The sequence below is a fragment of the Scleropages formosus genome, chromosome 5, assembly GCF_900964775.1.
Source record: "Scleropages formosus chromosome 5, fSclFor1.1, whole genome shotgun sequence".
Taxonomy (NCBI): domain Eukaryota; kingdom Metazoa; phylum Chordata; class Actinopteri; order Osteoglossiformes; family Osteoglossidae; genus Scleropages; species Scleropages formosus.
The window spans coordinates 8,026,368-8,052,080 of record NC_041810.1 but is presented as its reverse complement, the minus strand read 5'-3'; the positions used below and the strand labels follow the sequence as shown (position 1 = coordinate 8,052,080).

Genomic DNA, 25,713 nt, shown 5'->3' with positions numbered 1-25,713 from the left:
AAGATGATATGTGATTGGCAACAGTGGTTACACATGTGGTAAAGTAGGCTAATATAGTCAATAAAATGCGTTACTTAATATCTCAACTTCAGCAGTGTGCTCATATTAGGACTATATACAGAAATAACTTCTTACTCGTCAATTTATTCACAGCACTGGTATTCGTCACACAGTTATCTCTTTATTGGAAATATGCTGTCTCTCCGCTTTCAGTCACTGCACAGCACACCTTAAAGACATATATCTTAAAGGGTGGGGAACAATGCAAAGTTAGTTTAGAATTCTTTAAAACCTCCAACATCAGCAAAATCTTTTTATGTACATGAGCATGTAGCCAAATGAATTTCCTTTTGAGTATTTTTAAAACGGTCTAATATGCCATCCACAGCAGATTACATTACACTGTTTAATTACAAGATTTATTATCTACAGAACCCAAATATTTTTTCCATGGGAAGATGATATGATGTTGGCAAAAGTAGACAGTTAAATTCTGGAGTGGTTGCTCATGTAATCTGAAGGCTGGTATATTCGGACGGATGTCATAGTTCAAACTGGTACTAGTATGTTCTTATAAGGACTAAATATGAATTCGTCTCTTACTCTGCAACATTCACTGAGTAGTGGGGGAGCCTTTTTGAAAATTTGGCATAAGGCAGCCTCTTCTGGCACAGTATGCTTCAGGTTTATACTTCTGAACACTTCCCATGTACTGTAGTACCAAAATGACCATCGGCATAGAGGAATGACATACTCCAAAGAGTAAGTAGCTCTTTTACTTTATTCATTTCATTCATTTCATATTTTATTCATTTCGATCTTCTTTTTTTTTTTTTTTTTTGCTAAATGAGTACTTGAATGTTCTTCTTGGCAAACAAAATTTTTTTGACTGACTGTTGTAATAGCTTTCATTGTTTTTATGTATACAGTATTTTCAAATGAACATTATTCCCCAGTGTAATTTCACTTGATTCAGAGTCAGTCTATTATGGGTCAAGTAAAAACTTTCTGTTCAGATGCATACTTCTGGTGCCTTTAAAAATATATTCCTTCATTGTGTTTTCAAAAGTAGTCTTTTTATTGAGGATACCTCAATGAGTTACTTAAGTTTAGATGCTTAAGTGAGTTTCAAAACATATGGCAAATTAAATCTGGATAAAATTTATGTGGCTTTATGAAGTGCGTTTGGCTATGCTTGGACGCTAATTTTACTTGTTTGAGATGCTCGTGATTATTTTTTCTTTTCTTGTTATCCTCCACTTTATTTAAGATTTAGTACTTCATTATTTCTGTATTCAGGATTTTTAATCGGTCATTTTTACATTTACGTACTATATGTGTAGCTTATTACATAATTACATGTATTGTCAGCTGTCAGTTACAGCCAATAACTACTAAAAATGTGTGTCAACAGTCAACTGACTTCTTTTGTGGATTTCATTGCCCAGGTTTGCTATCAGTAAGTTTAATGTTCACTAATGAGAGCTAGAGTTCAGTTTCTGACAGCCTAGTTCATTTACTTCAAAGGAGGTGAAGTAATATAAAATACTTTTAAATATTTTTAATATTAAAAATATGTTGTTTTGTAGTGAGAACTGAATTGTGTTCAGGTTCATTGGATCAGCTATTTTCAAGTAAGTCTATGGGTGAGTCCTTCCAAATTTATTATTTTATGTTCATAGACTAAAACTGATCTTTTGCATTAACACTCATAACCAGTAACTGTCATTTAATTTTTCGAAAGAGCTTTACAGGATAGAAAATATGTCATGAATTTTCTCACTCACTTTAGTTAACTGCTTGTTCTGGTCATGGTCATGGCAGTCTGGAGCTTGTCCTCGAATCACTGGGTACAAGGCTAGGATGGTTAGTCTATTGCAGGATAAGTCCTTGATTAATTAATATGGTTGGTATTATTGGTGTGTATTATTATGGTATTATTCACTAACTTGGTTTCAAGCTCTCTGTGCCTGCTAGCCAGAATGTCAGTGTCAGTATTAGTACTGTAGCATCACTTAGTTACATAGACACTGCTTAGGTAGCTGCAGTCAAGTAGGCTATTGAAGCCAGTGCTTGCCGATGTCTAATTTTGATGTCCACCGTGAACTGTTGTCGAGCTAGATAACTTTCAAAGAGATAGAATTGCAGAGTAAACCAAGTTTAGACAATGTGACCAAGAGAATGAATAGGTAAACGCTCAAATCAGGACAAGTAGATTGATGTGAGATGACGGGTGAAGTCAATGTGGTACAGGGAGTGGTGGGATATGGTGGAAGCTCCATGTCACTCGGTCATTAAGAGTCTCTACCCTCTCAGCACGACAACTCTTTGTAGGGCCTGATGGCTGCTGGTTACTGTGGGACTATTCTCTAGTATCAATACGCTACTGTTTAAATTGGTAAATAGTTATGAATGGATTTTGACAAAGGCAGTGGTAAATGGAAAATATTTGTATGTATGATATGACATTTGGAACAGCAGGTGATGCAGTTGTTAGAGCTGTCAACTTGCAGTAATACAACCCATCATTGAATCCATGCTGCTGCTGCAATATACTTGAACAAGGTACTTCTCAAGTTCTCCATTAAAATTACAATGCTGTATAAATTGTAATTTTTGTGTATTGCTTACAACATAAGCCAAAAATTGCAGGTGTCCTTGGACAAAAGGGTCAGCTAAATTGTGGTCAATAATAATACCTAGGAGACTGGTCTTTTGTTTTGTATTTATTTGACAAGTCTAACTGACAATATATAGTTTTTTTTGCATGTCAGATTTAATTTATGGAAAAGTTCAGCTAAAACTATACAGTGAAAAACATAAGTATTGGGATGAAGTAAAAATGGTAATATTATACTCCTGACGTTTGATTTATGGAAATGGCATGAGTTACAGTGTGGCAAGTGGTTCAGTGGAAATGTCTCATTAAGGCTTGGAGTACATTAATATAATGTTTCTTATTGTAGGGCTATGGAAGATTTTTTTGTACAGTTTAGGAAGAAGTGTTTTTGGCTGTCCTTGCCCGTCATGCATGGTCTCGGTACTATTATAATAGTTATTATAATATTTCATATCATAATTAATAGTTATGTGTAAACTGATGTATTGATGAAATGCCAAGGGTATTGGTTTTAAGAAACTACAATAGTCCAAAATTACAAGCTAATTTAACCTTATTACAAAGCTAAACTACATACTTTGAGATTTTAATTTTTTTCCAAAACTAGTTTCATCTTTAAATCTAATCAAATTTTTATACAGTCCACCAGATAGTTGTATACATTATGATAATGTTCAACAGTCATTGACCAAACAACATCTATAGTTAGGGAATTTCTTAATTTGGTGACATGTATAACATATAGCTCATGTAAACACTGACAATAAAAGCTGAATCCTTCATTAACACTAACACTAACTAAATGTTCATACATGGAATTTTCAAATACTGTCGCACATTTTCTGTGTGGATCTGATAATTACTAGTAACGAGTACATTTTTGGCTTGAAGCAATAAAAAAAATAATCAGAAATATATAGAAAAATGCTAATTTTGGAGACATTAGTAATAGATGACAAAAGACAAAGGAAATATTGCACTTTTTTATTGACTAATTGATTTTGTGGGTGATGTCTTTCACAAGAAATTCATATTGTATGATTACTTGCTAGTCCATCTCATTAGGTTGTCCTCTCATTCTGCTTCATCCTTGGTCTTAAAAAAGAAACAGAGCTTTAGGACTGATTATTCCTTTTCAAAGTTTACAGTACTTATTTTCAACACTATTACTGTACTGAAGAACTGGTCCTTTGTAAACACTAACACGACTGAAATATAACAAAGTAAACTGAGCAAAAAAACAATAACTAGAAATCATTTTTAAAACAAAGTAGAAGTAGAATTAAATGTTTAGCAAAACGTACAGTAGTTGTACAAAATTATTACAAGATGAATTATGAAATTACCTTGCCAGCATCACGGCTCTTGGCTCTCAGCTTGTTGACCTGAGACTCGGCGATGTCGGCACGTTCCTGAGCTTCCTCCAGCTCGTGCTGTACTTTCCTGTACCTGGACAGGTGGGTGTTGGCCTGCTCCTCCTGTGAAGGAGTCAAACAGCTCGTCAGTGGACACGTTCAACTGTGATTCCTCAAATGAAACAAGTTTACTTTCGGTTTATTTCAATGTCTAAGACCTCAGTTATACATTGTTTGTCAGAAACACAACATCTTACACAGGAAATCAGACTTACAGCTTCCTCGGCCTGCCTCTTGTAGGCCTTTACTTTCAGCTGCAGCTTGTCAACAAGATCCTGCAGTCTGGTTATGTTCTTCTTGTCCTCCTCAGTCTGCAGGCAGTAAAGATGGTTGAATTGAGGTTACGGTGCTTAGCCGTTCTTCACCGTACCGTGTTTTAATAAGCAGCGGTAAAATCTTACCTGGTAGGTGAGCTCCTTGACCCTCCTTTCGTATTTACGGACTCCTTTGATGGCATCGGCTCCACGTCTCTGTTCACCTTCAACCTCACTTTCCAGCTCTCTCACCTTGTAAATGAAAAGGAAAATATTTCATATTTTTCGTCACATTATATTAGTAAACCAGAAAAGTACTGAGAACTTATCTTCCTTTCCTTACAGTTCAAACATTCCGTCAAAGAGCATATTGTTAGTATCTATTATTTACCATCAAACTATCTTACCCTTCCTTCCAGTTTCTGGAGCTGTTTCTTTCCGCCCTTCATGGCCAAACTCTCAGCCTCATCCAGACGATGCTGAAGGTCCTTGACTGTGACCTCCAGGTTCTTCTTCATCCTCTCCAGGTGAGCGCTGGTGTCCTGTTCCTTCTTCAGCTCCTCTGCCATCATTGCTGCCTGAAATTTTAATTACAGTCACAGTAGTTTTAGCTTGATTGTATATTAAATTTTTGATTCTCGCACTTGATTATATGTCATGAGAATAATACTCTTCACTTCAATATGCTTTTATGCTCAAGTATTTTAGCGTGGGGGGGTGTGGTGGCACAACGGGTTTGGCCGGTGCCCACTGTGTGGCAGGTCTGGGGTTCAAGCCCTGCTTGGGGTGCCTTGCAACAGGCTGGCATCACGTCCAGGGTGTTTCCCCTCCCCCTTCAGCCTTGCGGCCTGTGTTTCTGGGATAGGCTCCCAGTCATCGGGACAAGTGGTTGTTTACATTGGTTGGTTGTGATTTTAGTGTTATGAAGAGGTGAAATGAAAAGAAGGAATACTCACATCAGTGATAGCTTTTTTGGCCTTTTCCTCAGCATTCCTTGCTTCTTGGATGGTGTCTTCCACCTCTCCTTGGACTTGGACAAGGTCAGATTCCAGCTTCTTCTTGGTGTTGATGAGGCTTGTGTTCTGAGGTAATAAATATATGTTGAGCGTTGTAAAGATATTTTGCTGAACATCACAATGTCAACTTGAAAGTCACCCTTACCTGGGAGTGCAGCAGACCAACACGCTCACTGGCATCAACCAGCTCCTGCTCGGCCACTTTGCGGCCTCTCTCCGTCTGCTCCAGAGCAGCCCTCAGCTCCTCAATCTCGGCCTGCATCAGGGTGTTCCGTCGTTCCACCATAGCAACCTGCTCCTTCATGTCCTCCTGTCCTCTGATGGCTTCATCAAGGTGCAGCTGGGCATCCTTGGGGAATGAAAAGACATTTTTAAGGAATGACTTCTTATAAAACATACTGTGTTTTCATTGGACCTCACAGAGGTACAATTACAGACATACCTTGAGCTGTCCCTGGACGTTCCTCAGCTGTTTCTGGGCCTCAGCGGCCTGGCGGTTGGCATGACTGAGCTGGATCTCCATCTCATTGAGATCTCCCTCCATCTTCTTCTTGACTCTCAGAGCATCGTTCCTGCTTCTGACTTCAGCGTCGAGACTGCTCTGCATGGAGTCAATGACTCTCTGACTGTTCCTCTTGATCTGCTCTATCTCCTCATCTTTCTCAGCGAGCTTCCTGTCAATTTCTCCCTTGACCTGGTTGAGCTCCAACTGGATTCTAAGGATCTTGGCTTCCTCATGCTCCAGTGTACCCTGAATAAATAAATTTAAAAAATAATTACCAAAAACAAGATAAGAAAAAAAAAAGAGAACTCAAAAAGGAAAAATTATTGATTTCATGGAAAAGAAATACAAGAAAACATACTTTGAGTCTTTGTAAGATAAAATACCCCAGTATTAAATTTCTTATATTTGTATGCTTACCTCAGCTTCTTCAAGGGCAGTTTGTATTTCAGTCTTCTCAGTCTCCACTGTCTTTTTAGCCTTCTCCAGCTCATGAATGGTCTTTCCAGTTTCACCAATCTGTTCAGTCAGGTCTGAGATCTCCTCTGCAGGGAAAACAAGAATATTGAAACTTGCTCAAGAGGTCAATTTGGGGCAATAAATGGATTAATTCCAATTGTTCAGTAAAAGAACTGTATTGATTTTAAACATCAGTCAGTCGCACATACAATAAATTGACACTCTTCATTAATATGTAGTAATAAAATGTAAGTACGCTGCAAGTTTTTGTTCTCTCTCTTCATGGTCTCCAGATGGTCCAAGGCTTCTTCGTAGGAGTTCTTCATCTTGAAGAGCTCAGTGCTGAGAGAACGAGCCTCTTTCTGAGCTCCTTCCAGCTCTGCCTGGCCTTCCTCATACTTCTGTTTCCATTCAGCCAGAACCTATAGAAACATTAGCAGTAGAAGGAATGAGAAATATAGAGTGCTTGAAATAACTGTAAAAGCAAAGACAAATGGGGCTACTGTCGGAATTCAAAAATGACAAAGTAGTCCTAGAATAGGATTTAATTTACCTTGTCAAAGTTTCTCTGCTTCTTGTCCAGGTTAGCAGCCAAGGCATTTGCTCTTTCCACGTCAATCATGAGATCCTCCACTTCACCCTGCAGCCTCTGCTTGGTCTTCTCCAGAGAGGCACACTTGGAGTTCACAGCTTCAATAGATTCCTCTGCATCTTGCAGACGCTGGGCAAGCTTTTTCCTTGAGAGAAAGTGATGTGTTCATGTTATTTGTGTCACTCTCACCGATTGTAAAGTGTAGCTATAAAACTAGTGCATTTACTTGGCCTCCTCAAGCTCCTCGGTGCGCTGGATGGCATCGGTTTCATATTTGGTTCTCCACTGAGCCACTTCGCTGTTGGCCTTGGACATTCCACGTTGCAGTTCAGCCTTGGCCTCCTGCTCTTCCTCATACTGCTCACGGAGCAGGTCACAGTCATGGCGGGCTGACTGCAGAGCGTGGGCCAGGGCATTCTTGGCCTAAAAGCCATTGAGACAGTTTGAATTTCTTGATCTTGGAATTAGGACACTTTTTGATTTCACTTAGTTTTGATGACAGTATCTTACATTTTTACAATGAAAGACATACACAGTTAATTAGAGTACGTCCAAATTTTTTCACAAGACAATCAAATGGAAGCCCATGAGAAACAATTCTGCATGATCCTACCTTTACTTCCTCCTCAACATGCCTCTTGAGCTCCTCGATCTGCTGAGTGTAGGCCTGTTTGCCTCTCGTCAGCTGGGAAATTAGAGCTTCTTTCTCTTCCAGCTGGCGACTAAATTCACCTAATGAGATTAAAGACTAGTATTATTTTCTTAAATTTAATCTGTACTTCTTGTTTAATTTGGATTTTTAGGTGAAGTTACCATTCTCAGTCTGAAGTCTGGCTTTTTGTGCGCTCAGGTCATTCAGCTGGCGAATATTTTCATCATTTTTGGTCTTGAGTTCACTCAGCTGATCTTCCAGGGTGCGGCACATTTTCTCCAGGTTAGCCTGTTACAATAGACAAAATTCCCAATGTACAAATTTTCCACGTCATAATAATTTTATTACGTTGATGCTGTGGCTGTTTGACATACTTTTGATTTGGCAACAGCCTCCATGTTGCTGGATAGATCGTCGATTTCCATTTTGTATTCACTCTTCTCCTTCTCCAGCTTCTGCTTGACACGCTGAAGGTTGTCGATTTGTTCTCCCAGCTCTGCCACGCTATCGGCCTGCTTCTTGCGAAGAGCGGCAGCAGTGGCCTCGTGCTGTAGGGTGGCCTCCTCAAGATCACGGCGAAGCTTCTGGAACTCAGCTTCTCGTTTCTTGTTCATCTCAATCTGAGCAGCAGTTGCCCCACCAGCCTCTTCAAGTCTCTCACTGATCTCTTCAAGCTCCCTGGAGAGATCAGCCCTCTGTTTCTCCACCTTGGCCCTAGCAGCACGTTCAGCTTCAATTTCCTCCTCCAGCTCTTCAATGCGAGCCTGAAAGTACATGATATTGACAAGTTAACGTACAACTTTTTTTTTACTGTCAAACATTGTATTCAAGAATACCAGGAATATACCTGCAGTTCTTTAATCTTCTTCTGCAGTTGAGCACCAAGTGATTGTTCGTCCTCAATTTTGCTGAGAAGCTGGCTTGTCTCAAAGTCCTTCCTGTAGAATTCAGTCAAATAGTTTTACTCAGTTTATTATTATTTCTTAAGGAATGTTTGGATATCTTGAGTGTCTGAAGATGTTCAAAATTTCCTTACTTCTTGATCTTCTCCTCTGACTGCTGTTTGTCATTCTCTAGATCCATTATGGATTCCTGGGCCAGTTTCAGGTCTCCCTCAAGCTTCCTCTTGGCTCTCTCAAGGTCCATGCGTAGCTTCTTCTCTTGTTCCAGAGAACCCTCCAACTGTTGTAAAAAAACAGGAACCGAATGCTTCTGTTCCTTCTCGCTGTATATGTATAATTAATAAAAGTTTTTTTGTATATATTTGAGAGGGGGGCGCGGTGGCGCAGTGGCGCAGTGGGTTGGACCTGGTCCTGCTCTCCGGTGGGTCTGGGGTTCGAGTCCCGCTTGGTGTGCCTTGCGGCGGACTGGTGTCCCGTCCTGGGTGTGTCCCCTCCCCCTCCGGCCCTATGCCCTGTGTTGCCGGGTTAGGCTCCGGTTCCCCGTGACCCCGTATGGGACAAGCGGTTCAGAAAATGTGTGTGTGTGTGTGTGTGTGTATATTTGGTACTTACATCATCCACTTGTTGCTCCAGTTTGGTCTTGGCTTTGGTCAGAGTATTGACTTTGTCTTCTTCTGCCTGAAGATCATCCAGAGTTTGCTGGTGTGCCTCTTGCAGGGCTTTCTTCTCCTTGGTTAACTTCCCAATACTCTCATCCTGAGCAGCCATCTCCTCAGTCAGGTTTTTAACCTTAAATTAAATATTTCATATTTTGTTAGAAAAAGTCTGAATTGGCAAAACATGTATAAATGAATTATTACTTAAATGTTAACCTTGTTTTCTGTAGCGTGTTTTTCCTTCTCCACTTTGGCCAAAGTCAACTCTAAGTCATCAATGTCCTTCTTCAGCTCAGAACATTCATCCTCTAGTTTCCTCTTCTTGGCTGTCAGCTCAGCATTGATTTCCTCCTCGTCCTCCAGCCTTTCAGTGGTCTCTTTGAGTTTTGCCTCAAGCTGGATCTTACTTTTGATCAGGCCTTCACATCTTTCCTCCGCATCTGAGAGGTTTTCTACTTCCTGAATAGAAAATTAAGTTGAAAGACTTTTTATTCTGAATGTGCAGCAATAAGTGCTTTTAAGTCTATTTGCATGATTAACCTGATGAAAAAATCAACACAGATTCTGTGGGCAACACTGCTGACTGCATCCGAATGCTTTCCTACCGCTTGTACTTGAAGCTGCAGGTCATTCTTCTCTTGCAGCAGAGAAACCATTTTCTCCTCAAGCTCCTTCTTCTTAGCCAGAGCTTTAGCTAGTTCCTCCTTGGTCTTTTCAAACTCCTCCTTCATGTTGGCCATTTCCTTCTCAGCTTCTGCACTCTTCAGAAGAGGCTTGATCTTGAAGTACAGCTTCATCCATGGCCAGTGTTTCACATTCATGAATGAGCGGATGTTGTACTGGATAGAATAAATGGACTCTCTGTTTAAAAATGAAATAAAGAAGAGATTAATGATATTACCGTTTGGAATTTAACTACACACACACACACACATTTTCTGAACCGCTTGTCCTATACGGTGTCACAGGGAACCAAAGCCTAACCCAGCAACACAGGGCGCAAGGCCGGAGGGGGAGGGGACACACCCAGGACGGGACGCCAGCCCGCCGCAAGGCACCCCAAGCGGGACTCGAACCCCAGACCCACCAGAGAGCAGGACCTGGTCCAACCCACTGCGCCACCGCGCCCCCGGAATTTGACTAATTTCATTTAATTTTTGTATGATGAAGTACATTAATTTCATCTGATTGTGTACAGGTCATACCTCCTCTCCATCATCTTCACAAACTCCCTCCTCATGACGTAACCTCGGCACAAGGCCTGAGTCATGGTGACCAAAGAGGCTAATTTTTCATCACGCATTTCCTCCAGTGTACCCAGCAGACCAGCTTTGAAGAACACCTACCAGCAGGTAAGGTACATGTCACTCAAAGTCAATCATTACACTAAATACTGTATGTAAGACACGAGTCAGACAGTCAGTGTATACTTGGGTAAGGAAGTCTCATCACTGGCTCACCTTGGTGTGTCCAAACTTGTACTGAGTGTGGTCCACATCAATTGACCCCAAGAGTTTCTCTGAAGCCTTCTTGTTGTCAATGAACTGTCCCTCAGGGATGACACTGGCATTCAGTACTTTGTATCTGTATGAAAATTTATTGATGATAGCATTGTAACTGTGATAGTGTAAATTTTAGCTTCAAGAGTTTGAGAGGAATGTTGCTTAACCTAGAACAGCTTATTTTATAAATACATTGAGTTGCTCTCTATTCAGCAGAAATTTGCCGATACATGTTGCATAACAGAGTTATTTTACTGCCATGTAAATATTACCTTTGCTTGAAGTCACCGTAGAGGATTCTGCTGGGGAATCCCTTTCTGCATATTCTGATACCCTCCAGCACACCATTACACCTGAGCTGGTGGATGACCAGGAAGTTCTCCATGAGACCTATAAAACATTGTTAATGATCTACATGTAAATTAATTAAAATCAATCGAGTTATATTTAGTTGAACAGACATTTAAATAGTTATTGTAGTTAGTGCTGCACGTACCTGGTGTCTTTGATTCATTAGGAATCAAACAGCGTACAAAGTGAGGGTGGGTGCTTCTCAAGTTAGTCATTAACTTGCCCAAGTTCTCCTGTAGGATGTGTTATACTGAAGCAATTACTGTCAATATATACAACTACAGTGAAGTGATGAATATGTGACATATGTGAAAGATGACAATGATTAAGTAAGTTTACCCTGAAGAGAGCAGAGACAGTCTGGAAGGAACCACCCTTCTTCTTGCCACCCTTCTTGCCACCACCTGCCTCTGCACCAGTAAAGGAAAAAACCATTTTATTAGAATTAAAATAGTTTTTACATGTTTTATAAAGACAATGTATGCACAATATGTACAGACAATGTACAGTTACATTACATTCTATAAATAGTAGATTTATACTGCCAAACAAAAAACGAGAGATGAAATTTTTAAGAATAGGAGATTTATAATTACGAACACTGTGGAGTTTTCAGCAAATGATGTCAAACTACACCTTGAAAAACTCTCCCCATGCAAAATAATTCAGGTAAATTGAAATAAAAGTAGAGGGGTGCGGTGGCGCAGTGGGTTGGACCGCAGTCCTGCTCTCCGGTGGGTCTGGGGTTCAAGTCCCGCTTGGGGTGCCTTGCGGCGGACTGGCGTCCCGTCCTGGGTGTGTCCCCTTCCCCCTCCGGCCTTACGCCCTGTGTTGCCGGGTAGGCTCCGGTTCCCCGTGACCCCGTAAGGGACAAGCGGTTCTGAAAATGTGTGTGTGTGTGTGTGTGTGTGTGTGTGTGTGAAATAAAAGTACTAAAACATAATATTAGGCATTTTTCTCTGACCTGTAAAATTAGCCAAAAGCTATGGTAAATCTGCAAATTCGTACCTTCTGCTGAAGCATGAGATGCATACAGGAAGGCCAGCAGTTTGACTGAGGACTTCTGGTAGAGCTGCACTACGGATTCGTTCAGGGGGTCCTTGTTCTTGTCCAGCCAGCCGACGATGTTGTAGTCCACTGTGCCGGCATAGTGCACCAGGGAGAAGTGGGCCTCTGGTTTGCCTTTGACAGGTTTGGGTTTCTGGAAGCAATTAGCTTTGCCAAGATGTTGGTCGTACAGCTTGTTCTTGAAGGTTGTGTCTGAAGCCTTAGGGAACATGCACTCCTCTTCAAGGATGGAGAAGATGCCCATTGGCTGTCAAACAGAGAAACATAGAAACGTTTACTTAAAGCTTTACGAGGAGTGACAACATGGGATTTCTTCCATAGCTGTTGAAGGCCATGTCACGTACCTTCTCAATAAGCTCAATGCAGGCAGCCAAGTCCATACCAAAGTCAATGAACTCCCACTCAATCCCCTCTTTCTTGTACTCCTCTTGTTCCAGAACAAACATGTGGTGGTTGAAGAACTGTTGCAGTTTCTCGTTGGTGAAGTTGATGCACAGCTGTTCCAAGCTGTTGAACTGATAATGTCAAAGAAAAAGACTTTCTGATTACAGCAGACTTTACCGTGACAGAAAAAATCAGTGATGATATTTTTAGTGAGTGCTTTTATATATTATGAATTACAGTTTTACACATTTGTACGGCGGGGTACTGAGATCAAGCACCTTTCTTAAGGTCACTCTCTCAGGGTCTCTACTGACATTTGACCTGGGGGGAATTCTTGACCACAGTAAAATGCACTCACGTCAAAGATCTCAAATCCAGCAATGTCCAGGACGCCAATGAAGAACTGTCTCGGCTGCTTTGTGTCCAACATCTCATTGATGCGCACCACCATCCACAAGAACATTTTCTCATAGACAGATTTGCAGAGAGCCATAGTTGCATTGCAGACCTGATTGTGCAAAATGGAACAGAAGGTTTTTCCATAGTCTTTCAAGTCTGAATATTTGTTGTTTGTTTTACATTATATTGAACATATCAGTGTGTGCACAACTACATAGATCATGGTGAATATACAGTATATTCTCTACCTGAGGTACAGTCTGCCCCTTGGTGACAAACTCATTTCCGACCTTCACTCTGGGGTAGCAGAGAGCTTTCAGCATGTCAGCTGAGTTCAGGCCCAGGAGGTAGGCGATTTTATCTGCCACTGAATTACAAAGAACATGTGTTTGCTTTTGCTCTTAAATTCTAGGTGGATTTCTGTTTGGTCTGGGTTATTTTGTTATTTACCCTCAGTGCCATCAGGCTCAGCCTGCTCCTCTCGCTGCTTCTGCTTGAACTTCATGTTCCCATGATGCATCACTGCACCAGTCAGTTTGTAAATGCCTATCTTCTCGTCAGCATTAAAGCCCAAGATGTCAATGGCAGTCTAGGTGATTCAAAACACATCACTTTACAAGCTGTGCATTGATAAAAGACAGTATAGAAAGCCCTTCAGTTGTAGATCTACTTACATCTGTGGCAATGAACTCTTCCACATCATTGATACTTTTCACAGTGATCTCGCCTTGGCTGATCATGTGGTAGTCGTAGGGGTTGGTGGTGATGAGAAGTGCCTCTGTAGAGATTTTCAAAAGGAACGTTGAAACATTAAAGGGTCTACGTTGGAGACACATAAGAAGTGATTTCCATTTCACATGGAGTACCTACCGAGCAGCTCTGGTTTGTGGCCAGTCATAAGCTGATAGAAGATGTGGTAGCTTCTCTCAGCTGACAGCTGGAAAGTTACTCTTGACTTTTCCAGCAGATCTGTTGGTAGGAATCAATTTTTGTTTTACATTTATTTTGTTGGTGTCTCCGGATAAATGACTGGCAAAGAAAATATGGGATAAAAAGACTCACAAGTTTCAATATCAGCGGAAGCCAGTTTTCCTGTGGTTCCGAAATGGATTCTGATGAATTTACCCTAGATGTTAATTGAAAGTAGAGGGTGTTATAGAGTAATACTGTTTTATATTGTAAAGTACTCTGTATATTGACGCAGCAAGTAGTTTTAATGTTTCTCAACTTACGAAGCGAGAGGAGTTGTCATTCCTCACAGTCTTGGCGTTACCATATGCCTCCAGCAGTGGGTTCGCCGCAACGATTTGATCTTCCAGAGAACCCTGAGAGAAGATAATGCAGTATTCATAATTTTGTCATGCGACAACTGTTTATAGTCATAATGAATTCTGCCAGCACCATCGTGTTGCGCATGGGATCATGCGTCAAACATGTCAAACATCAAAGTTGTCTATGGCAACCACATTGTGCGACACTACCACCATCATCAGAGACTCATATGCTCCCGCTGCCAGAGTATCCTGGTTTTTCCTCGTCCGTCAAACCATCCATCCTGTTTCAACTTCTCCATGAGACTCTGGAACTTCCAGTCGGTTGTGGGGAAGGCTGACTTCATATACCTCCCATCTCTCACTTTACCTCCTGGCCCTAACTGAAACCTGGATCACCTCAGACAGCACAGTCACACCTGCAGCCCTCTCCACTAACTACTCTTTTTCCCACACCCCTTGTCCTTCAGGTAGAGGTGGAGGCACAGGCCTCCTCATTTCTCCCTAGTGGGAATATTCTGTTCTCCCTCTCCACCTGCTTGACCTGTCCTCCTTTGAATCGCATGTCGTCTCTATCAGTGCCCCAATCACTCTTTTTGTGGTTTATCACCCCCTGGCCCTCTCGGCTGCTTCCTGGATGACCTCAAAATCTTGTTGAGCTCTTCTTGAGTCCACAGGACAGTGCTCCATTGATTCTCCTTTGACATCTCACCATCCTAGTCCCCTGCCACTCACAAAGCTGGCAATTCCCTTAACCTTGTCTTCTCTTGTAGCTGTGGCTGTCCTGTGCTCTCTGCTACTCCACTGCATGTCTCTGATCATTTCTATATCTTCTTCCAACCCTGCCTCACCACTAATCCTGCTCCTTCTTCTACACCCATTGTCATCTTCTGCCATAACTTAAAATCTCTCTCGCTTTCCTGCCTTTCCTCTGCCACACTGTCTGCTCTCCCTTCTGCTGCACAGTTCTCAGCTCTATCGACAGATGGTGCCACTAACATTTTCCTCTCTGCTCTATCTTCCTCTCTTAACTCTCTCTGTCCACTAACTTCCAGACCAGCACACCCCAGTGCCACCCCATAGCTGACTGATACATTATGTGCTAACAGGACCATACTCTGGGCTGCAGAGACACGATGGTGAAAATCCAAGACTCACATGAACCTGGATGTCTACAAACAACTCTTAGCTACTTTTCAATCTGCTGTCTCCGCAGCTAAAACAACCTTCTTCCACAACAAAATACAGTCTGCAACTAAAAAAAAACCACACAGACTCTTAGCCACCTTCTCATTCCTACTGTGCCCTCTGCCTCCCCCTTCTCCTTTGCTTTGCTTTGTTTTTCAGAGACAAAATCAATGCAATCAGGGACAAATTCTCAGCATCATCCTACCCTGTTTGCACTGGACTTCCCTATGAAGTCATACTCTCTGAATTCAAGCCACTGTCAGAAACAGAAATCTCTGACCTCCTGATATCACATACAGCCACCACCTGCTTGCTGGATCCAGTCTCATCGACACCCCTACAGACCATTTCCCTGCAACTCTCCGCCTTTGTCTCCAAGATCATCAACTCCTCATTCTCCTCTTGCTCCTTCCCATCTGCCTTCAAAACTGCCCTCATTTCACCTCTGGCAAAGAAACTCTCTGGATTCTAACTCAGTCCAAAACTTCATGCCAGTCTCCCTCCTCTCTTTTCTGTCTAAAACTCTGTCTAAAACTTGACTTGTAATCAACTATCTGAATTGGTGGTCCCATGCAGAAAAGGTAAAGCACAAAGGTTCTCAGTTCTGGCTCCATTGTGGTGGAATGACCTCCCCTTCTCACTCAGAACTGCTGATTCTCTGTCCACATTTAAAAATGGTCTTGAAATTCACCCTTTGCAGACCCTCTTCAACCATAATCACTTAAGTTCATGTAAGGTGAAATGTTCATGCACTATAACTTTAAGATCATACCCGGATAAGCCTTTACACAGCTACTCCTGTCATGTAATGCAAATGTTTATATGTACAGTATCTTCCAAAAAAATTCTCGGAAGGTGATAAGGTATCATGGATATTCTGATAACGTTTTACGTAGCTACTCGCGTGATGAACATTGGTTCATATGTAGAAAGAAACTAACTGCACCTAAGTATCATGCGTTTGCATCTAAGTTTCTTTTCCTGCTAATATAATACATACGTTGTATTTTCTATGAGATGTATGTCGCTTTGGAGAAAAGCATCTGCTAAATGAATAAATTTAAATGTAGATGTACTGTAACTGTCTCTGACCTGCATTTTGCCAGCCACAGGCTCTGCTTTCTTTTGTCCAGAAACTGCGACTGTCGCAAAGTACTGGATGACACGTTTGGTGTTGACAGTCTTTCCAGCACCAGATTCTCCACTGAGGATAAATAGACACAATAAATGGAAATTAGGGCATGCAAAACAACAGAGTAGATACTCCATAAATGGACTTTCTTCAAACCAAGGTGAACTGGAGAGTCAGACCCTAAGATATTTTACTCAATATTTTATTTTTTATGCTCTTTATGTGCCCTCTTTTATCACAAAAAGGTTACTTTGCTCAGTTGTTAAAGCAAGTAGTGGTGCAAATACTTACGTAATCAGGACTGACTGGTTTTCACGATCTGAAAGAGGGATAATACTGTTTAGGGAATTCATAAACAAAATTTGGCAGGATTTCAAAATGTCAAAGATTTTACAGGTGTTATTCTCACTTTTTTCTTACCTGTGAGCATGAACTGATAGGCATTATCAGAGATGGAGAAGATGTGTGGAGGGGCCTCAATTCTCTTCTTGCCTCTATAGCCAGCTACAACAATAGGATCGTATACTGGGAGCCACTTGTAGGGGTTCACAGTGACGCAGAACAGCCCAGAGTAGGTCTGGAAAAAAATGGACATTTATACTCTTTTTTGTATGCTGTGTATTTAGTTTTTTATTTTGTATTTGAATTCATTGTTTGTTATAGAGAGTGTATTAAAACTCACATAGATCATCCATGCTGCATAACGCTCTTTGAGATTGTACAGCACAGAAGGCTCATTGAGGTGGGTCATCATGGCCATGTCCTCAATTTTGTCGAATTTTGGAGGATTCCTGGGGTGGATGTCATCCTCCTTAACAGTTAGAGTCTGTGAAAAGTCAACATGGGGAATTATCATGAATCATTTTCATTGTTAGAGTTTTTAGAAGGTCCAGGTAATAATTAATCCAGCATCACTCAGACTTCTATTTCTAAAATAATAAGGTATACAGATGTGTATCCGTCCGAACCGCTCGCCCCACACGGGGCACGGGGAACCGGAGCCTAACCCGGCACACAGGGCATAAGGCCGGAGGGGGAGGGGACACACACAGGATGGGAACAGATATGTATAGAAATTACAAAACATTATTTTTATTTTCGATGCAGATCCAGATAGATCATGGAAAAACAAAAAGAAAAATTAGATTTTAAAATACAGACACCCCTCAACTTACACAAATAGACCGTTCTTCAACCTCTTACAGAAGTCAAAAGTGATGTATGTCAGATTCCCGCTCCTCCCCCACCATTCAGTATCATCACGTGCTCCTTTATATGTGCAGCATCCTTCACTATTGTCTTTATAGCCGATACGGCTAAACCTGGTTCCCATGCTATAGACGATAATCTTTGTCCACCTTCATACTTTCCTTATTATTTTCAGTTTCATCTCCAAATCGATTGCTGTACACTTGCGGGATGGCTTCTTGCCTTGTCTGGCTACACTGACTTGCCCTTAACGTATATTGGATGTTTTGCATAAAATAAAAGCGCTATCCGTAAATAATCTATATGCCGGGAATTTTTCTCGTAAATCCGGATTTACAGAAGTCAAATTTCCGTAAGTAGAGGAGTGTCTGTAAATCACTTTGTCTTAGTACATAAAAACCTTCTGAGTTGAGTGCTTTACGGTTTTACTTACTTGCGCGTCGTCAGTCTTAACTGTTGCTTTGTCACCCTCTTTGCTCACAAGTGTACATTTGACGTACATCTCCTTGGGCTCAGCCACAAAATAGGCTGTTTTGGCATCAAAGGGCTTGTTCTGGGCCTCAATCCTCTCTTTCTCTGGCTTCCGGAGGAAAACGGCCGCCGGGCCATAACACTCCATCTCTGCGTCCGTGCTCATGGTGGCGTTTCACTGGGGCAGGAAAGTACCGTATGTTATTGCAGTGTGAAATTACATCAGGTACAAACTTCTTCTCAGTAACAAAATGTAATTATCAAATGAACAGCATTGCCTTGATTAGGGTTGAGAAAATACAAAATACTATAATAATGTCAGGTTCCCAATGCTGCATTACATGCAGTGAAGACACAAAAGCTGATGTCTCGAAACGGACTGTGTTTTGTATCTTAAAGGAAGAATCCTGAGAAGGTATTAAAAGCTATGTTATGTTGTAAATATCTTCAAGGCTAAAGGCTTTAAAGCATTTTGCCACTGTAAGGTACACCCTCAAATACCTTACTGCTTTTAAAAAATGGCCATGATTTGGTCGGGGTTTAATAAAGGTCAAGGGGTTTATAATTATAAAAATCTATTTCTTTGAGAAGAATTTGGACTTGAAAAATAATTCAGTGTTATGTGTAGCCCTAACTATGGTGTATTACTCTGAATATCACATTCATACACGCATAAAACACACCATGTACATTACAGTTATAACATGATCTGCAGATAACATACAGTATGAAAAAAACTCTACTTTCTAATACTGAAGTGGCAACAAAAACCTTCTGAGTATTTTTACTGGGGCCTTTGTACATAAATACATTTTGTTTGTGTTATACAATCAGCAATTATTTACCTCCTTGGATGCCAGCAGAGAAAGATTTTGAGTTCTGATGCTGGAAGAAAAGAGATAATGTGGTTAATGAATCTTCTATTTTGTTTCTTTTATTTAGGTGCAACATAACAGTAAGGCTAACTCACCTGTGCTGGATCACTCTCAGTTCTTGCAGGAGGCTGGAGCTGCTGCATTTATAGAGAGGTTTGTGGTTGCTCAGCAAAAAGGACTTGCTCTATTTGGTCAAGCATTTAAGTCCTCTACCTTGTAAGGTTTCACTGTATTGCTTGTACCAGTCACTGTGATTTTATTTTGGTCATAAGTCTGGGGCATTCTTATATTAATTTTAAGAACCAATATTTTTTGCAGGTTGAATACAGTTTAATAAATGTAACTATTGTAATAATAGAGAATTTGTTTGAAATGAAACAATCCAGTCTTTAATTTCTGAGAAATTTCTAGGAGAAAATGTATATTTGCGTCATACTGCTATCTGCCACAGACATCTCCCAGGGCTTATATTTCCTGCGTATTTCATATACTCAGCCTCAGTCACAGTGCAATTTCCCTTTTACACCATATTTACCTTTCAAAACTAGCTCATTTAAAATCTTCTCTTCAATTGTCATTACTTGTATTGTCTCCATTCGGGTTACTGTTGTAACGCACTTATTAAAAGAAAGTTTACAAATGTTATGGAATGGCTGAGGAGTTTAGGAAAAATACTAAAAAACAAGTGTTATAATTTTGTGTTTTCAGGATTATTTTTGAGGAGTCGACAAATATGTCACACTTAACTTTGTACTTGACTGGAAAACATGAATATTCTGCCTGTTAATTACCACTAATTAAAGCTAATCTGTCCTGTAACCTAAATTTATGTGGCTGTCCCTTCGAATCTTATTTTATCTATGGAGTGGCACACAGATGTTACTGGTATACTGTTGCATGACTCCTGCTAGTCTTGCATTTATTGAATAACAGTCACCACACCACAAATGTCCAAGAAAGATGACACGACTGGCAGTCACACCAACATCAGGGTTTCACAAATGCAGTTAAAATGAAAATCTGATCAAGTTCAAAAAAGCCATGGAAAACAAGCTGTAGTGATGCTTATATTAACTTTTTTCCACACTGTATACTTAATCTCCTCTTTTTACAGAAACAGCAACCCATTAAAATTTCAAATAAGAAACTTCAATAAGACTGAATACTGGAGGTGTTACTTTAAATCTAATATTGCTCATCTGTTTAATTTTCTAATTCAAAAAAATAGCCCTGTGATGTTTTGTTTTCGGGGCGTGCGGTGGTGCAGTGGGTTGGACCAGAGTCCTGCTCTCGGGTGGGTCTGGGGTTTGAGTCCCGCTTGGGGTGCCTTGCGACGGACTGGCGTCCCGTCCTGGGTGTGTCCCCTCCCCCACCCCCTCTGGCCTTACGCCCTGTGTTATCGGGTAGGCTCCGGTTCCCCGTGACCCCGTATGGGACGAGCGGTTCTGAAATGTGTGTGTGTGTGTGTGTGTGTGTGTGTGTGTGTGTGTGTGTGTGTGTGTGTGTGTTTTGTTTTCATGAACTATTTATTAAAATTAATTATTGATTTAACTATTAACTAACAATTAAGTGTAATAATATGTGGAAGGTGAAAACAAACTATTTGTGTAAAGTCATTTTTTCAACCTGTAAATAGATTGGCTCTTATTATTGTTAATGTATTTGCTCAGTAGGGACCAAAGCTTCAAGGTTGTGGGTTCCAGGTCCACATGCCTTTTGTGGAGTTTGCATGTTCTTCCCATATTTATGTGGTTTTCCATCAACTGCCTCCCACGTTGCAAGGACATGATTTTCCAGCAACCTGCAGTGGAAGAGTGTATCCTCCTTGTGGTTCCTGGAACTAGCTCTGGATACCACCATGACCTGTTGGGATGAAAAATTTGTGTAAATTTATTATTATTATTATTATTATTATTATTATTATTGTTGTATCTTGGAAACATGACTCTTTCCAAGGTATAATACCAAAAGATCAGATGTGTTTTTGATGGCACAGCTGGTAGAAATACAGACGTTAATGAACAGCATGAATGATTGGTCAAGCTCTTGCAATCAACCACAAACCAGTTATGTGAGTGATCAGTTGCTGTTGCAGACACTCAGGTGAACAATGAGTTGCTGTTGCAGTCAACAGTTTTGGCTCTTGCTGTGAGTCATGTGAGGGGTCAGTGAGGCTGTTGCCATTTGCCAGTCTTTGTTATATCGACACCACCTCGGTATTTGCAGAGCTTGAAGCAGACCTTACAATCTCATTTTAAAAGGGTAAAACAAAGAGTGAAACCAAGATTAAGTGTGAAGAAACTAGAGTTGTGTCGACTGGCACAGCAGCAATTTTTAATGTTGGTGTTGAAGGCAGAAGTCATTAGCAATTGTTCCCTCTTGGAATAAATGGCCAATAGCAAAGTTGTAGCAGTCAAGAGATACGCCTAAGACCAGCACTTGGCAGAGGTGCAATTGGAACAGGTCCTCAAAAGTGCTGATGTGTCCACAAGAACAGACATTACGTACAATGGTATTTTCAATGACACTATATCCACGTGGGTGTTAGACATTTAAGGAGTAGGACAGGAAGATCCCGGACTTCTTTCAGCTATAGTTCTGGAGGATATTTCTAAGGGCATCAGGAAAACAAACTGATGAATGTTGGATCAAACAAAACCACAACTGTCAATGGAAATGCAAATGATGAGACAGGGGTTACCTTCATGAGGTTGAAAGATGAGAAAAGGTGTCAGAGACAGAAGAGGATGTTCAGCAACCACATGGATGGGCTCAATCACAGCGACAATGGACATAGCCCTTGAAAACTAAGGACACATTCAGAACACTCTGGAGGGACTCCGCGGTTCAGCAGGCACTGTCTTTAGAATACTTGATATAATAGTTTTCATTGATTGATTTCCCTGCTGACAGGTTAAACCACTTAGCTGGTACCCGTTTGGAATGGCAGGTCTTGCCATAACTCATAAAACTGATAATAGAACAAAAGATATTTCCTGTGACCATGAAGAAGTCACCAGAATTATTAAGATGAATTAACACTGTACCGACAGTGTCATGTACCTATTCTCTCTGCAGAGCGGCACGAGGCCCCAAGTAATGGCCGTCTACAAACAGCACCAAAGAGATCACAGTTTCACAAGTCACTGTGAAATCGGTTAATCTCGGGTATTTGGTGATAACTGGAGAACTGTCGAGTCAAACTAGAAAGTCATATGGGGATTACTGATATCAAAGTATTACACTTCTTTATAGTTTAAAATCAATTCTGTAAGAGAGGTGGGTCCAGGTGGGAGGGAGAGGTTGTAGCTATACTTGCAGCCCCGGAAAAGACAAGATCTGGGGGATTTGTTCCAGCGTTACACAGGAAGGAGACTTGCTTGCTGCAATGGAACATTTTAATAGGAACGAAGTGACACTCCATAACTGATAAGTTTTCTCAGCTGTTCTGAACATAGATGTCCTAATGATAGCAGTGCTGTTAATACTCCTGTGACACATGCCCCTTGCACAAAATCCCTGTGAAAACACAATTCCAAGTGTTTCATTATTTAGGTTCAGCCATAAGAGGAAACCAAAGCAAAAATGTGTCCATTAAAAATTCCTAAATGATGACCCTGGGTTTTCCTGGCGGACGTCAAGAGACCCCAACATGGAGGGCGGGAGAACAGATGCAGAGTTAGAAAAGGCAGTTTACAATATTCACAGGTGGATACAGTACTGTACCATAATACACACACACACACACACACACACACACACACACACACACACACACACCATGTACTACTCTAACCCCGTCTTTCTCAGGCTATTTTGTTCGCAGCCTCATGGGATCCATTTCATCTCCTGCTATTTTTCCATTAGTAAGACGATACGCTTGCAGCCAAAAGGCACGGAGCAGCAATGGCCTTCTGCGCTGCTTACACATGTTCAGCTGAAGATATGACACTCAATATGTGACACTCGGTATGTGACACCTATCCCTGTGGGTATGCTTTATTAGGTCTAAATATAAATGCATGTGCTTCTCCAGTTCTGCTCTCCAAGCATTCCAAGTGTGTAAGGAGTGAAGGAGGTGAGAAACACCGTTCAGTGCCTGACACGTCGCTCCACCGAGCAGCTCCCAGCAGCAGTAACAGCCCACTTGTTGGAACATCTCACTCAGAAGGATGCGTTCGCTTTGAGATGGGTTGAAAAGGAAGGGAGGGAGGGGGGGGGGGGGGATTTAAACCAAGGTTTGTATGTTATGCGTGAGTTTGGAGTTTAAACTGAGGTTTGCATGTTTTGCATATTTATTGAAATCTTGTCTCGGTCTAACTACATTATGCTACGTAAGGATATCAAGGGCAAAAATGTAAAACTGGCTTTTGTAAGCAGTAAGGTTACCGTTAGGACAGTTATCTTACCCTGATCTGTATGTTCTTCTTAGGAACAACCGCATTAGTGAAACACTTTATTAAATACTCTGTTTTCACAGTACCAAAGGTAAGTGAATGTATGAGTAAGGAGTAAGGATATTTTGCCCTTTCGTGTGTATTTATGTGCTTTTGTGTGCCTGGGTATGTGACAGTGAGCATGAACGAGACGGTATGTATGTATGCGTGTGTATGCGTGTGTGTGTGTGTGTGCATGCACTGTGTACAATTTACACTAACAGAAAACACACGCACACACACACACACACACAGTCTGAAACCACTTGTCCCAAGCAGGGTCGCGACGAACTGGAGCCTAACCCAGCAACACAGGGCGCAAGGCTGAAGGGGGAGGGGACATACCCAGGACGGGAGGCCAGACTGTTGCAAGGCACCCCATGCGGGACTCAAACCCCAGACCTACCAGAGAGAAGGACCCAGTCAAACTCGCTGCACCGCTGCGCCACCGTGCCCCCCTAGAAAAGATACAGTAGATGACATTTTGGCATAATATTTTGGTTATGAAAAAGCTGTAATTCAAAGAAGTAACAGTTTAATTTGCTACCTGTCTGTCTGTCTGTCTGTCTTCCTATCTGTACATCTTGTTTGTTTCTGCATCTGTCTAACCTTTGTGCAGCATACATGTCCATCACCGCAAACATCCGGGAGGACTGTTAAATAAGCAGATTTCATTAATCCTCCACACTGATGCGGAATCTTGCTGTTGCTTTCTTTAGTTCATGGGTAAAGGAGCGTGTGAGCCTTGCGGGGCATTAGGTTTCATCTTACTCAAGGGCTGGAGCCTCACTGCTAGAGTAACTCCAAGCTGGAGCCTCAATGCAAAATACAAAGAGAACAATTTGGAAGCAGTTTGACACAACAACAGACACCAAATTTTATGCCTGCGAACCACAACTCAGAAGCACAAAAAAATCTCACATCCCTTAACTCAAGTCCCTGAGCTGTAGTTCAGTTTTAGAAACTGAAGCTATGATTTTTTTCCCCACTAGCAAATCATTCCCCTCCTGCCTTAGTCAACAGTAACCTCTGAAGACCCTCTCACTGCACCTGCATACACCTGCATCTCCACCACTTCCACTGGAACATAACACAATGACTATTTTATTAATTACAAGGAATATGACAACCCTAAAAGTACGGTGGGTATTAAGATAAAAAGTGGGTGTAACCGAGGGATTCCATGCAGAACAGACAGAAAGAGCTACATTTCATTGCAATTCATAAGACATGTCCTCAGACAGGCTTTTACCTGTACTCTTGTTCACATGGGATGCAATGCCACAAGTAGTGTTATTTGTTTTCCTGTGTACATAACACTATATTTATCAATGTCAACAAAACCCTAAAGCAAAAAATGATATAAAGAATAAGAAAAGAGAAACTCTACAATAAAAAATAAAACTCAAAAGGCAAATGAAAAAACTCAAAATTCTGGGAAAGCGAAGACTAAACAACTTCCAGACAACCTGATTATTTAAAACTCCACCCATCTGGATCTATTTTGTAGGCAAGTATCACAAACAATGGAAATCAGTTAAAAAACATTACAAGACTAAAGCAGGGACAGCTGGTGGGCTTAGTGGTTTAGAGCTGCTGCCTTTGGCCACAAAGGTTGCAGGTGTGGATCTCATCTCTGGTTATAGTACCCTTGAGCACGGTACATACCCCAAATTGCTCCAGTAAAAAATCACCCAGCTGTAAACAAGTAAATAACTATAGGGAGATGAACATTGTAAGTCAATTTGCAGAAAACCATTCGCTAAATGAATAAGAGCAAATAATAATGACAAAACTATAATGTATCTTGTTCAAGGCAGTGCATAATGGTTTACTATTTTTCCTCTATTTTCACTGAAAATGTACTTTACAGACTATGCTTATCATTTTTTTTCTGCTGATGCTAAAGCAGCACAAAAACTTCCTTTGAAAAAAGACATTTATTCGTGGAAATGACCATCATTTGTCATTTAGAAATTTAAAATGCAATACTCCCGGCAATGCCCGCATTGAATTCTGTTCTTGTTCATGAAAAATTGAATCTCTTTGCCATTCTTTTCTGCTTTCCTTCCCTTGCCCAACATCATGTCTCCTTTCTACTGTGAACTTCAGATCCCAGGTCTCTTCGGAAGTCTCCGGTGCAACAGCTGAGTGCAGCTCCCTCTCGTGGAAGATGTTGTGACAGCATTACACTTTGTGTGCTGTGTGACGCACTTTGGCAGAGACCAAAGGAAGAAAACCAGTTTGTAATGACACACCCTTGTGAATTTGTGCAAAGACTATTGGAAGGGTCAGATACTGTAATTAATTTGTATTAAAAAATGCCCAATCAATAAATTCATATTTCTTTTGCTTTTAT

At 41.0% G+C, this 25,713-nt stretch overlaps 1 protein-coding gene and 2 long non-coding RNA genes across 3 annotated transcripts; 2 read left to right on the top strand and 1 right to left on the bottom strand.

Annotated features, from left to right (window-relative positions):
* The first annotated feature begins 531 nt into the window (after positions 1-531).
* On the top strand, positions 532-10,342 carry LOC114910545 (uncharacterized). The gene is made up of 4 exons (XR_003797694.1): positions 532-762; positions 4,709-4,816; positions 5,278-5,329; positions 10,267-10,342. It is a non-coding gene; the product is annotated as an uncharacterized LOC114910545 (long non-coding RNA).
* Positions 3,940-18,221, bottom strand: LOC108926390 (myosin heavy chain, fast skeletal muscle-like). Its single transcript, XM_029252095.1, has 38 exons — positions 18,006-18,221; positions 17,046-17,189; positions 16,784-16,940; positions 16,655-16,682; positions 16,324-16,435; positions 14,005-14,097; positions 13,835-13,898; positions 13,643-13,741; positions 13,447-13,550; positions 13,223-13,361; positions 13,021-13,139; positions 12,732-12,881; positions 12,334-12,504; positions 11,930-12,236; positions 11,261-11,331; positions 11,067-11,154; positions 10,843-10,960; positions 10,529-10,652; positions 10,274-10,410; positions 9,674-9,929; positions 9,285-9,527; positions 9,025-9,201; positions 8,547-8,692; positions 8,358-8,448; positions 7,885-8,274; positions 7,672-7,798; positions 7,472-7,590; positions 7,085-7,281; positions 6,820-7,003; positions 6,523-6,688; positions 6,228-6,352; positions 5,748-6,056; positions 5,451-5,654; positions 5,246-5,371; positions 4,697-4,867; positions 4,437-4,541; positions 4,251-4,346; positions 3,940-4,098 (listed from the first exon to the last, which is right to left on the bottom strand). The coding sequence occupies exons 1-38, from the start codon at positions 18,207-18,209 to the stop codon at positions 3,955-3,957; spliced, it is 5,805 nt and encodes a 1,934-aa protein (XP_029107928.1). The 5' UTR covers positions 18,210-18,221; the 3' UTR covers positions 3,940-3,954.
* On the top strand, positions 10,344-25,713 carry LOC114910547 (uncharacterized). Its single transcript, XR_003797696.1, has 3 exons — positions 10,344-10,420; positions 18,986-19,071; positions 25,467-25,713. It is a non-coding gene; the product is annotated as an uncharacterized LOC114910547 (long non-coding RNA).

Excerpts from the sequence above, each read along its gene's own strand:
- LOC108926390 (XM_029252095.1), bottom strand. The coding sequence starts at position 18,209 with ATGAGCACGGACGCAGAGATGGAGTGTTATGGCCCGGCGGCCGTTTTC. Across the intron at positions 10,961-11,066 it reads TAATGAATCAAAGACACCAG|GTCTCATGGAGAACTTCCTG; the intron begins GTACGTGCAGCA and ends AATGTTTTATAG. Across the intron at positions 9,528-9,673 it reads TGCAGCTTCAAGTACAAGCG|GAAGTAGAAAACCTCTCAGA; the intron begins GTAGGAAAGCAT and ends TTTTCTATTCAG.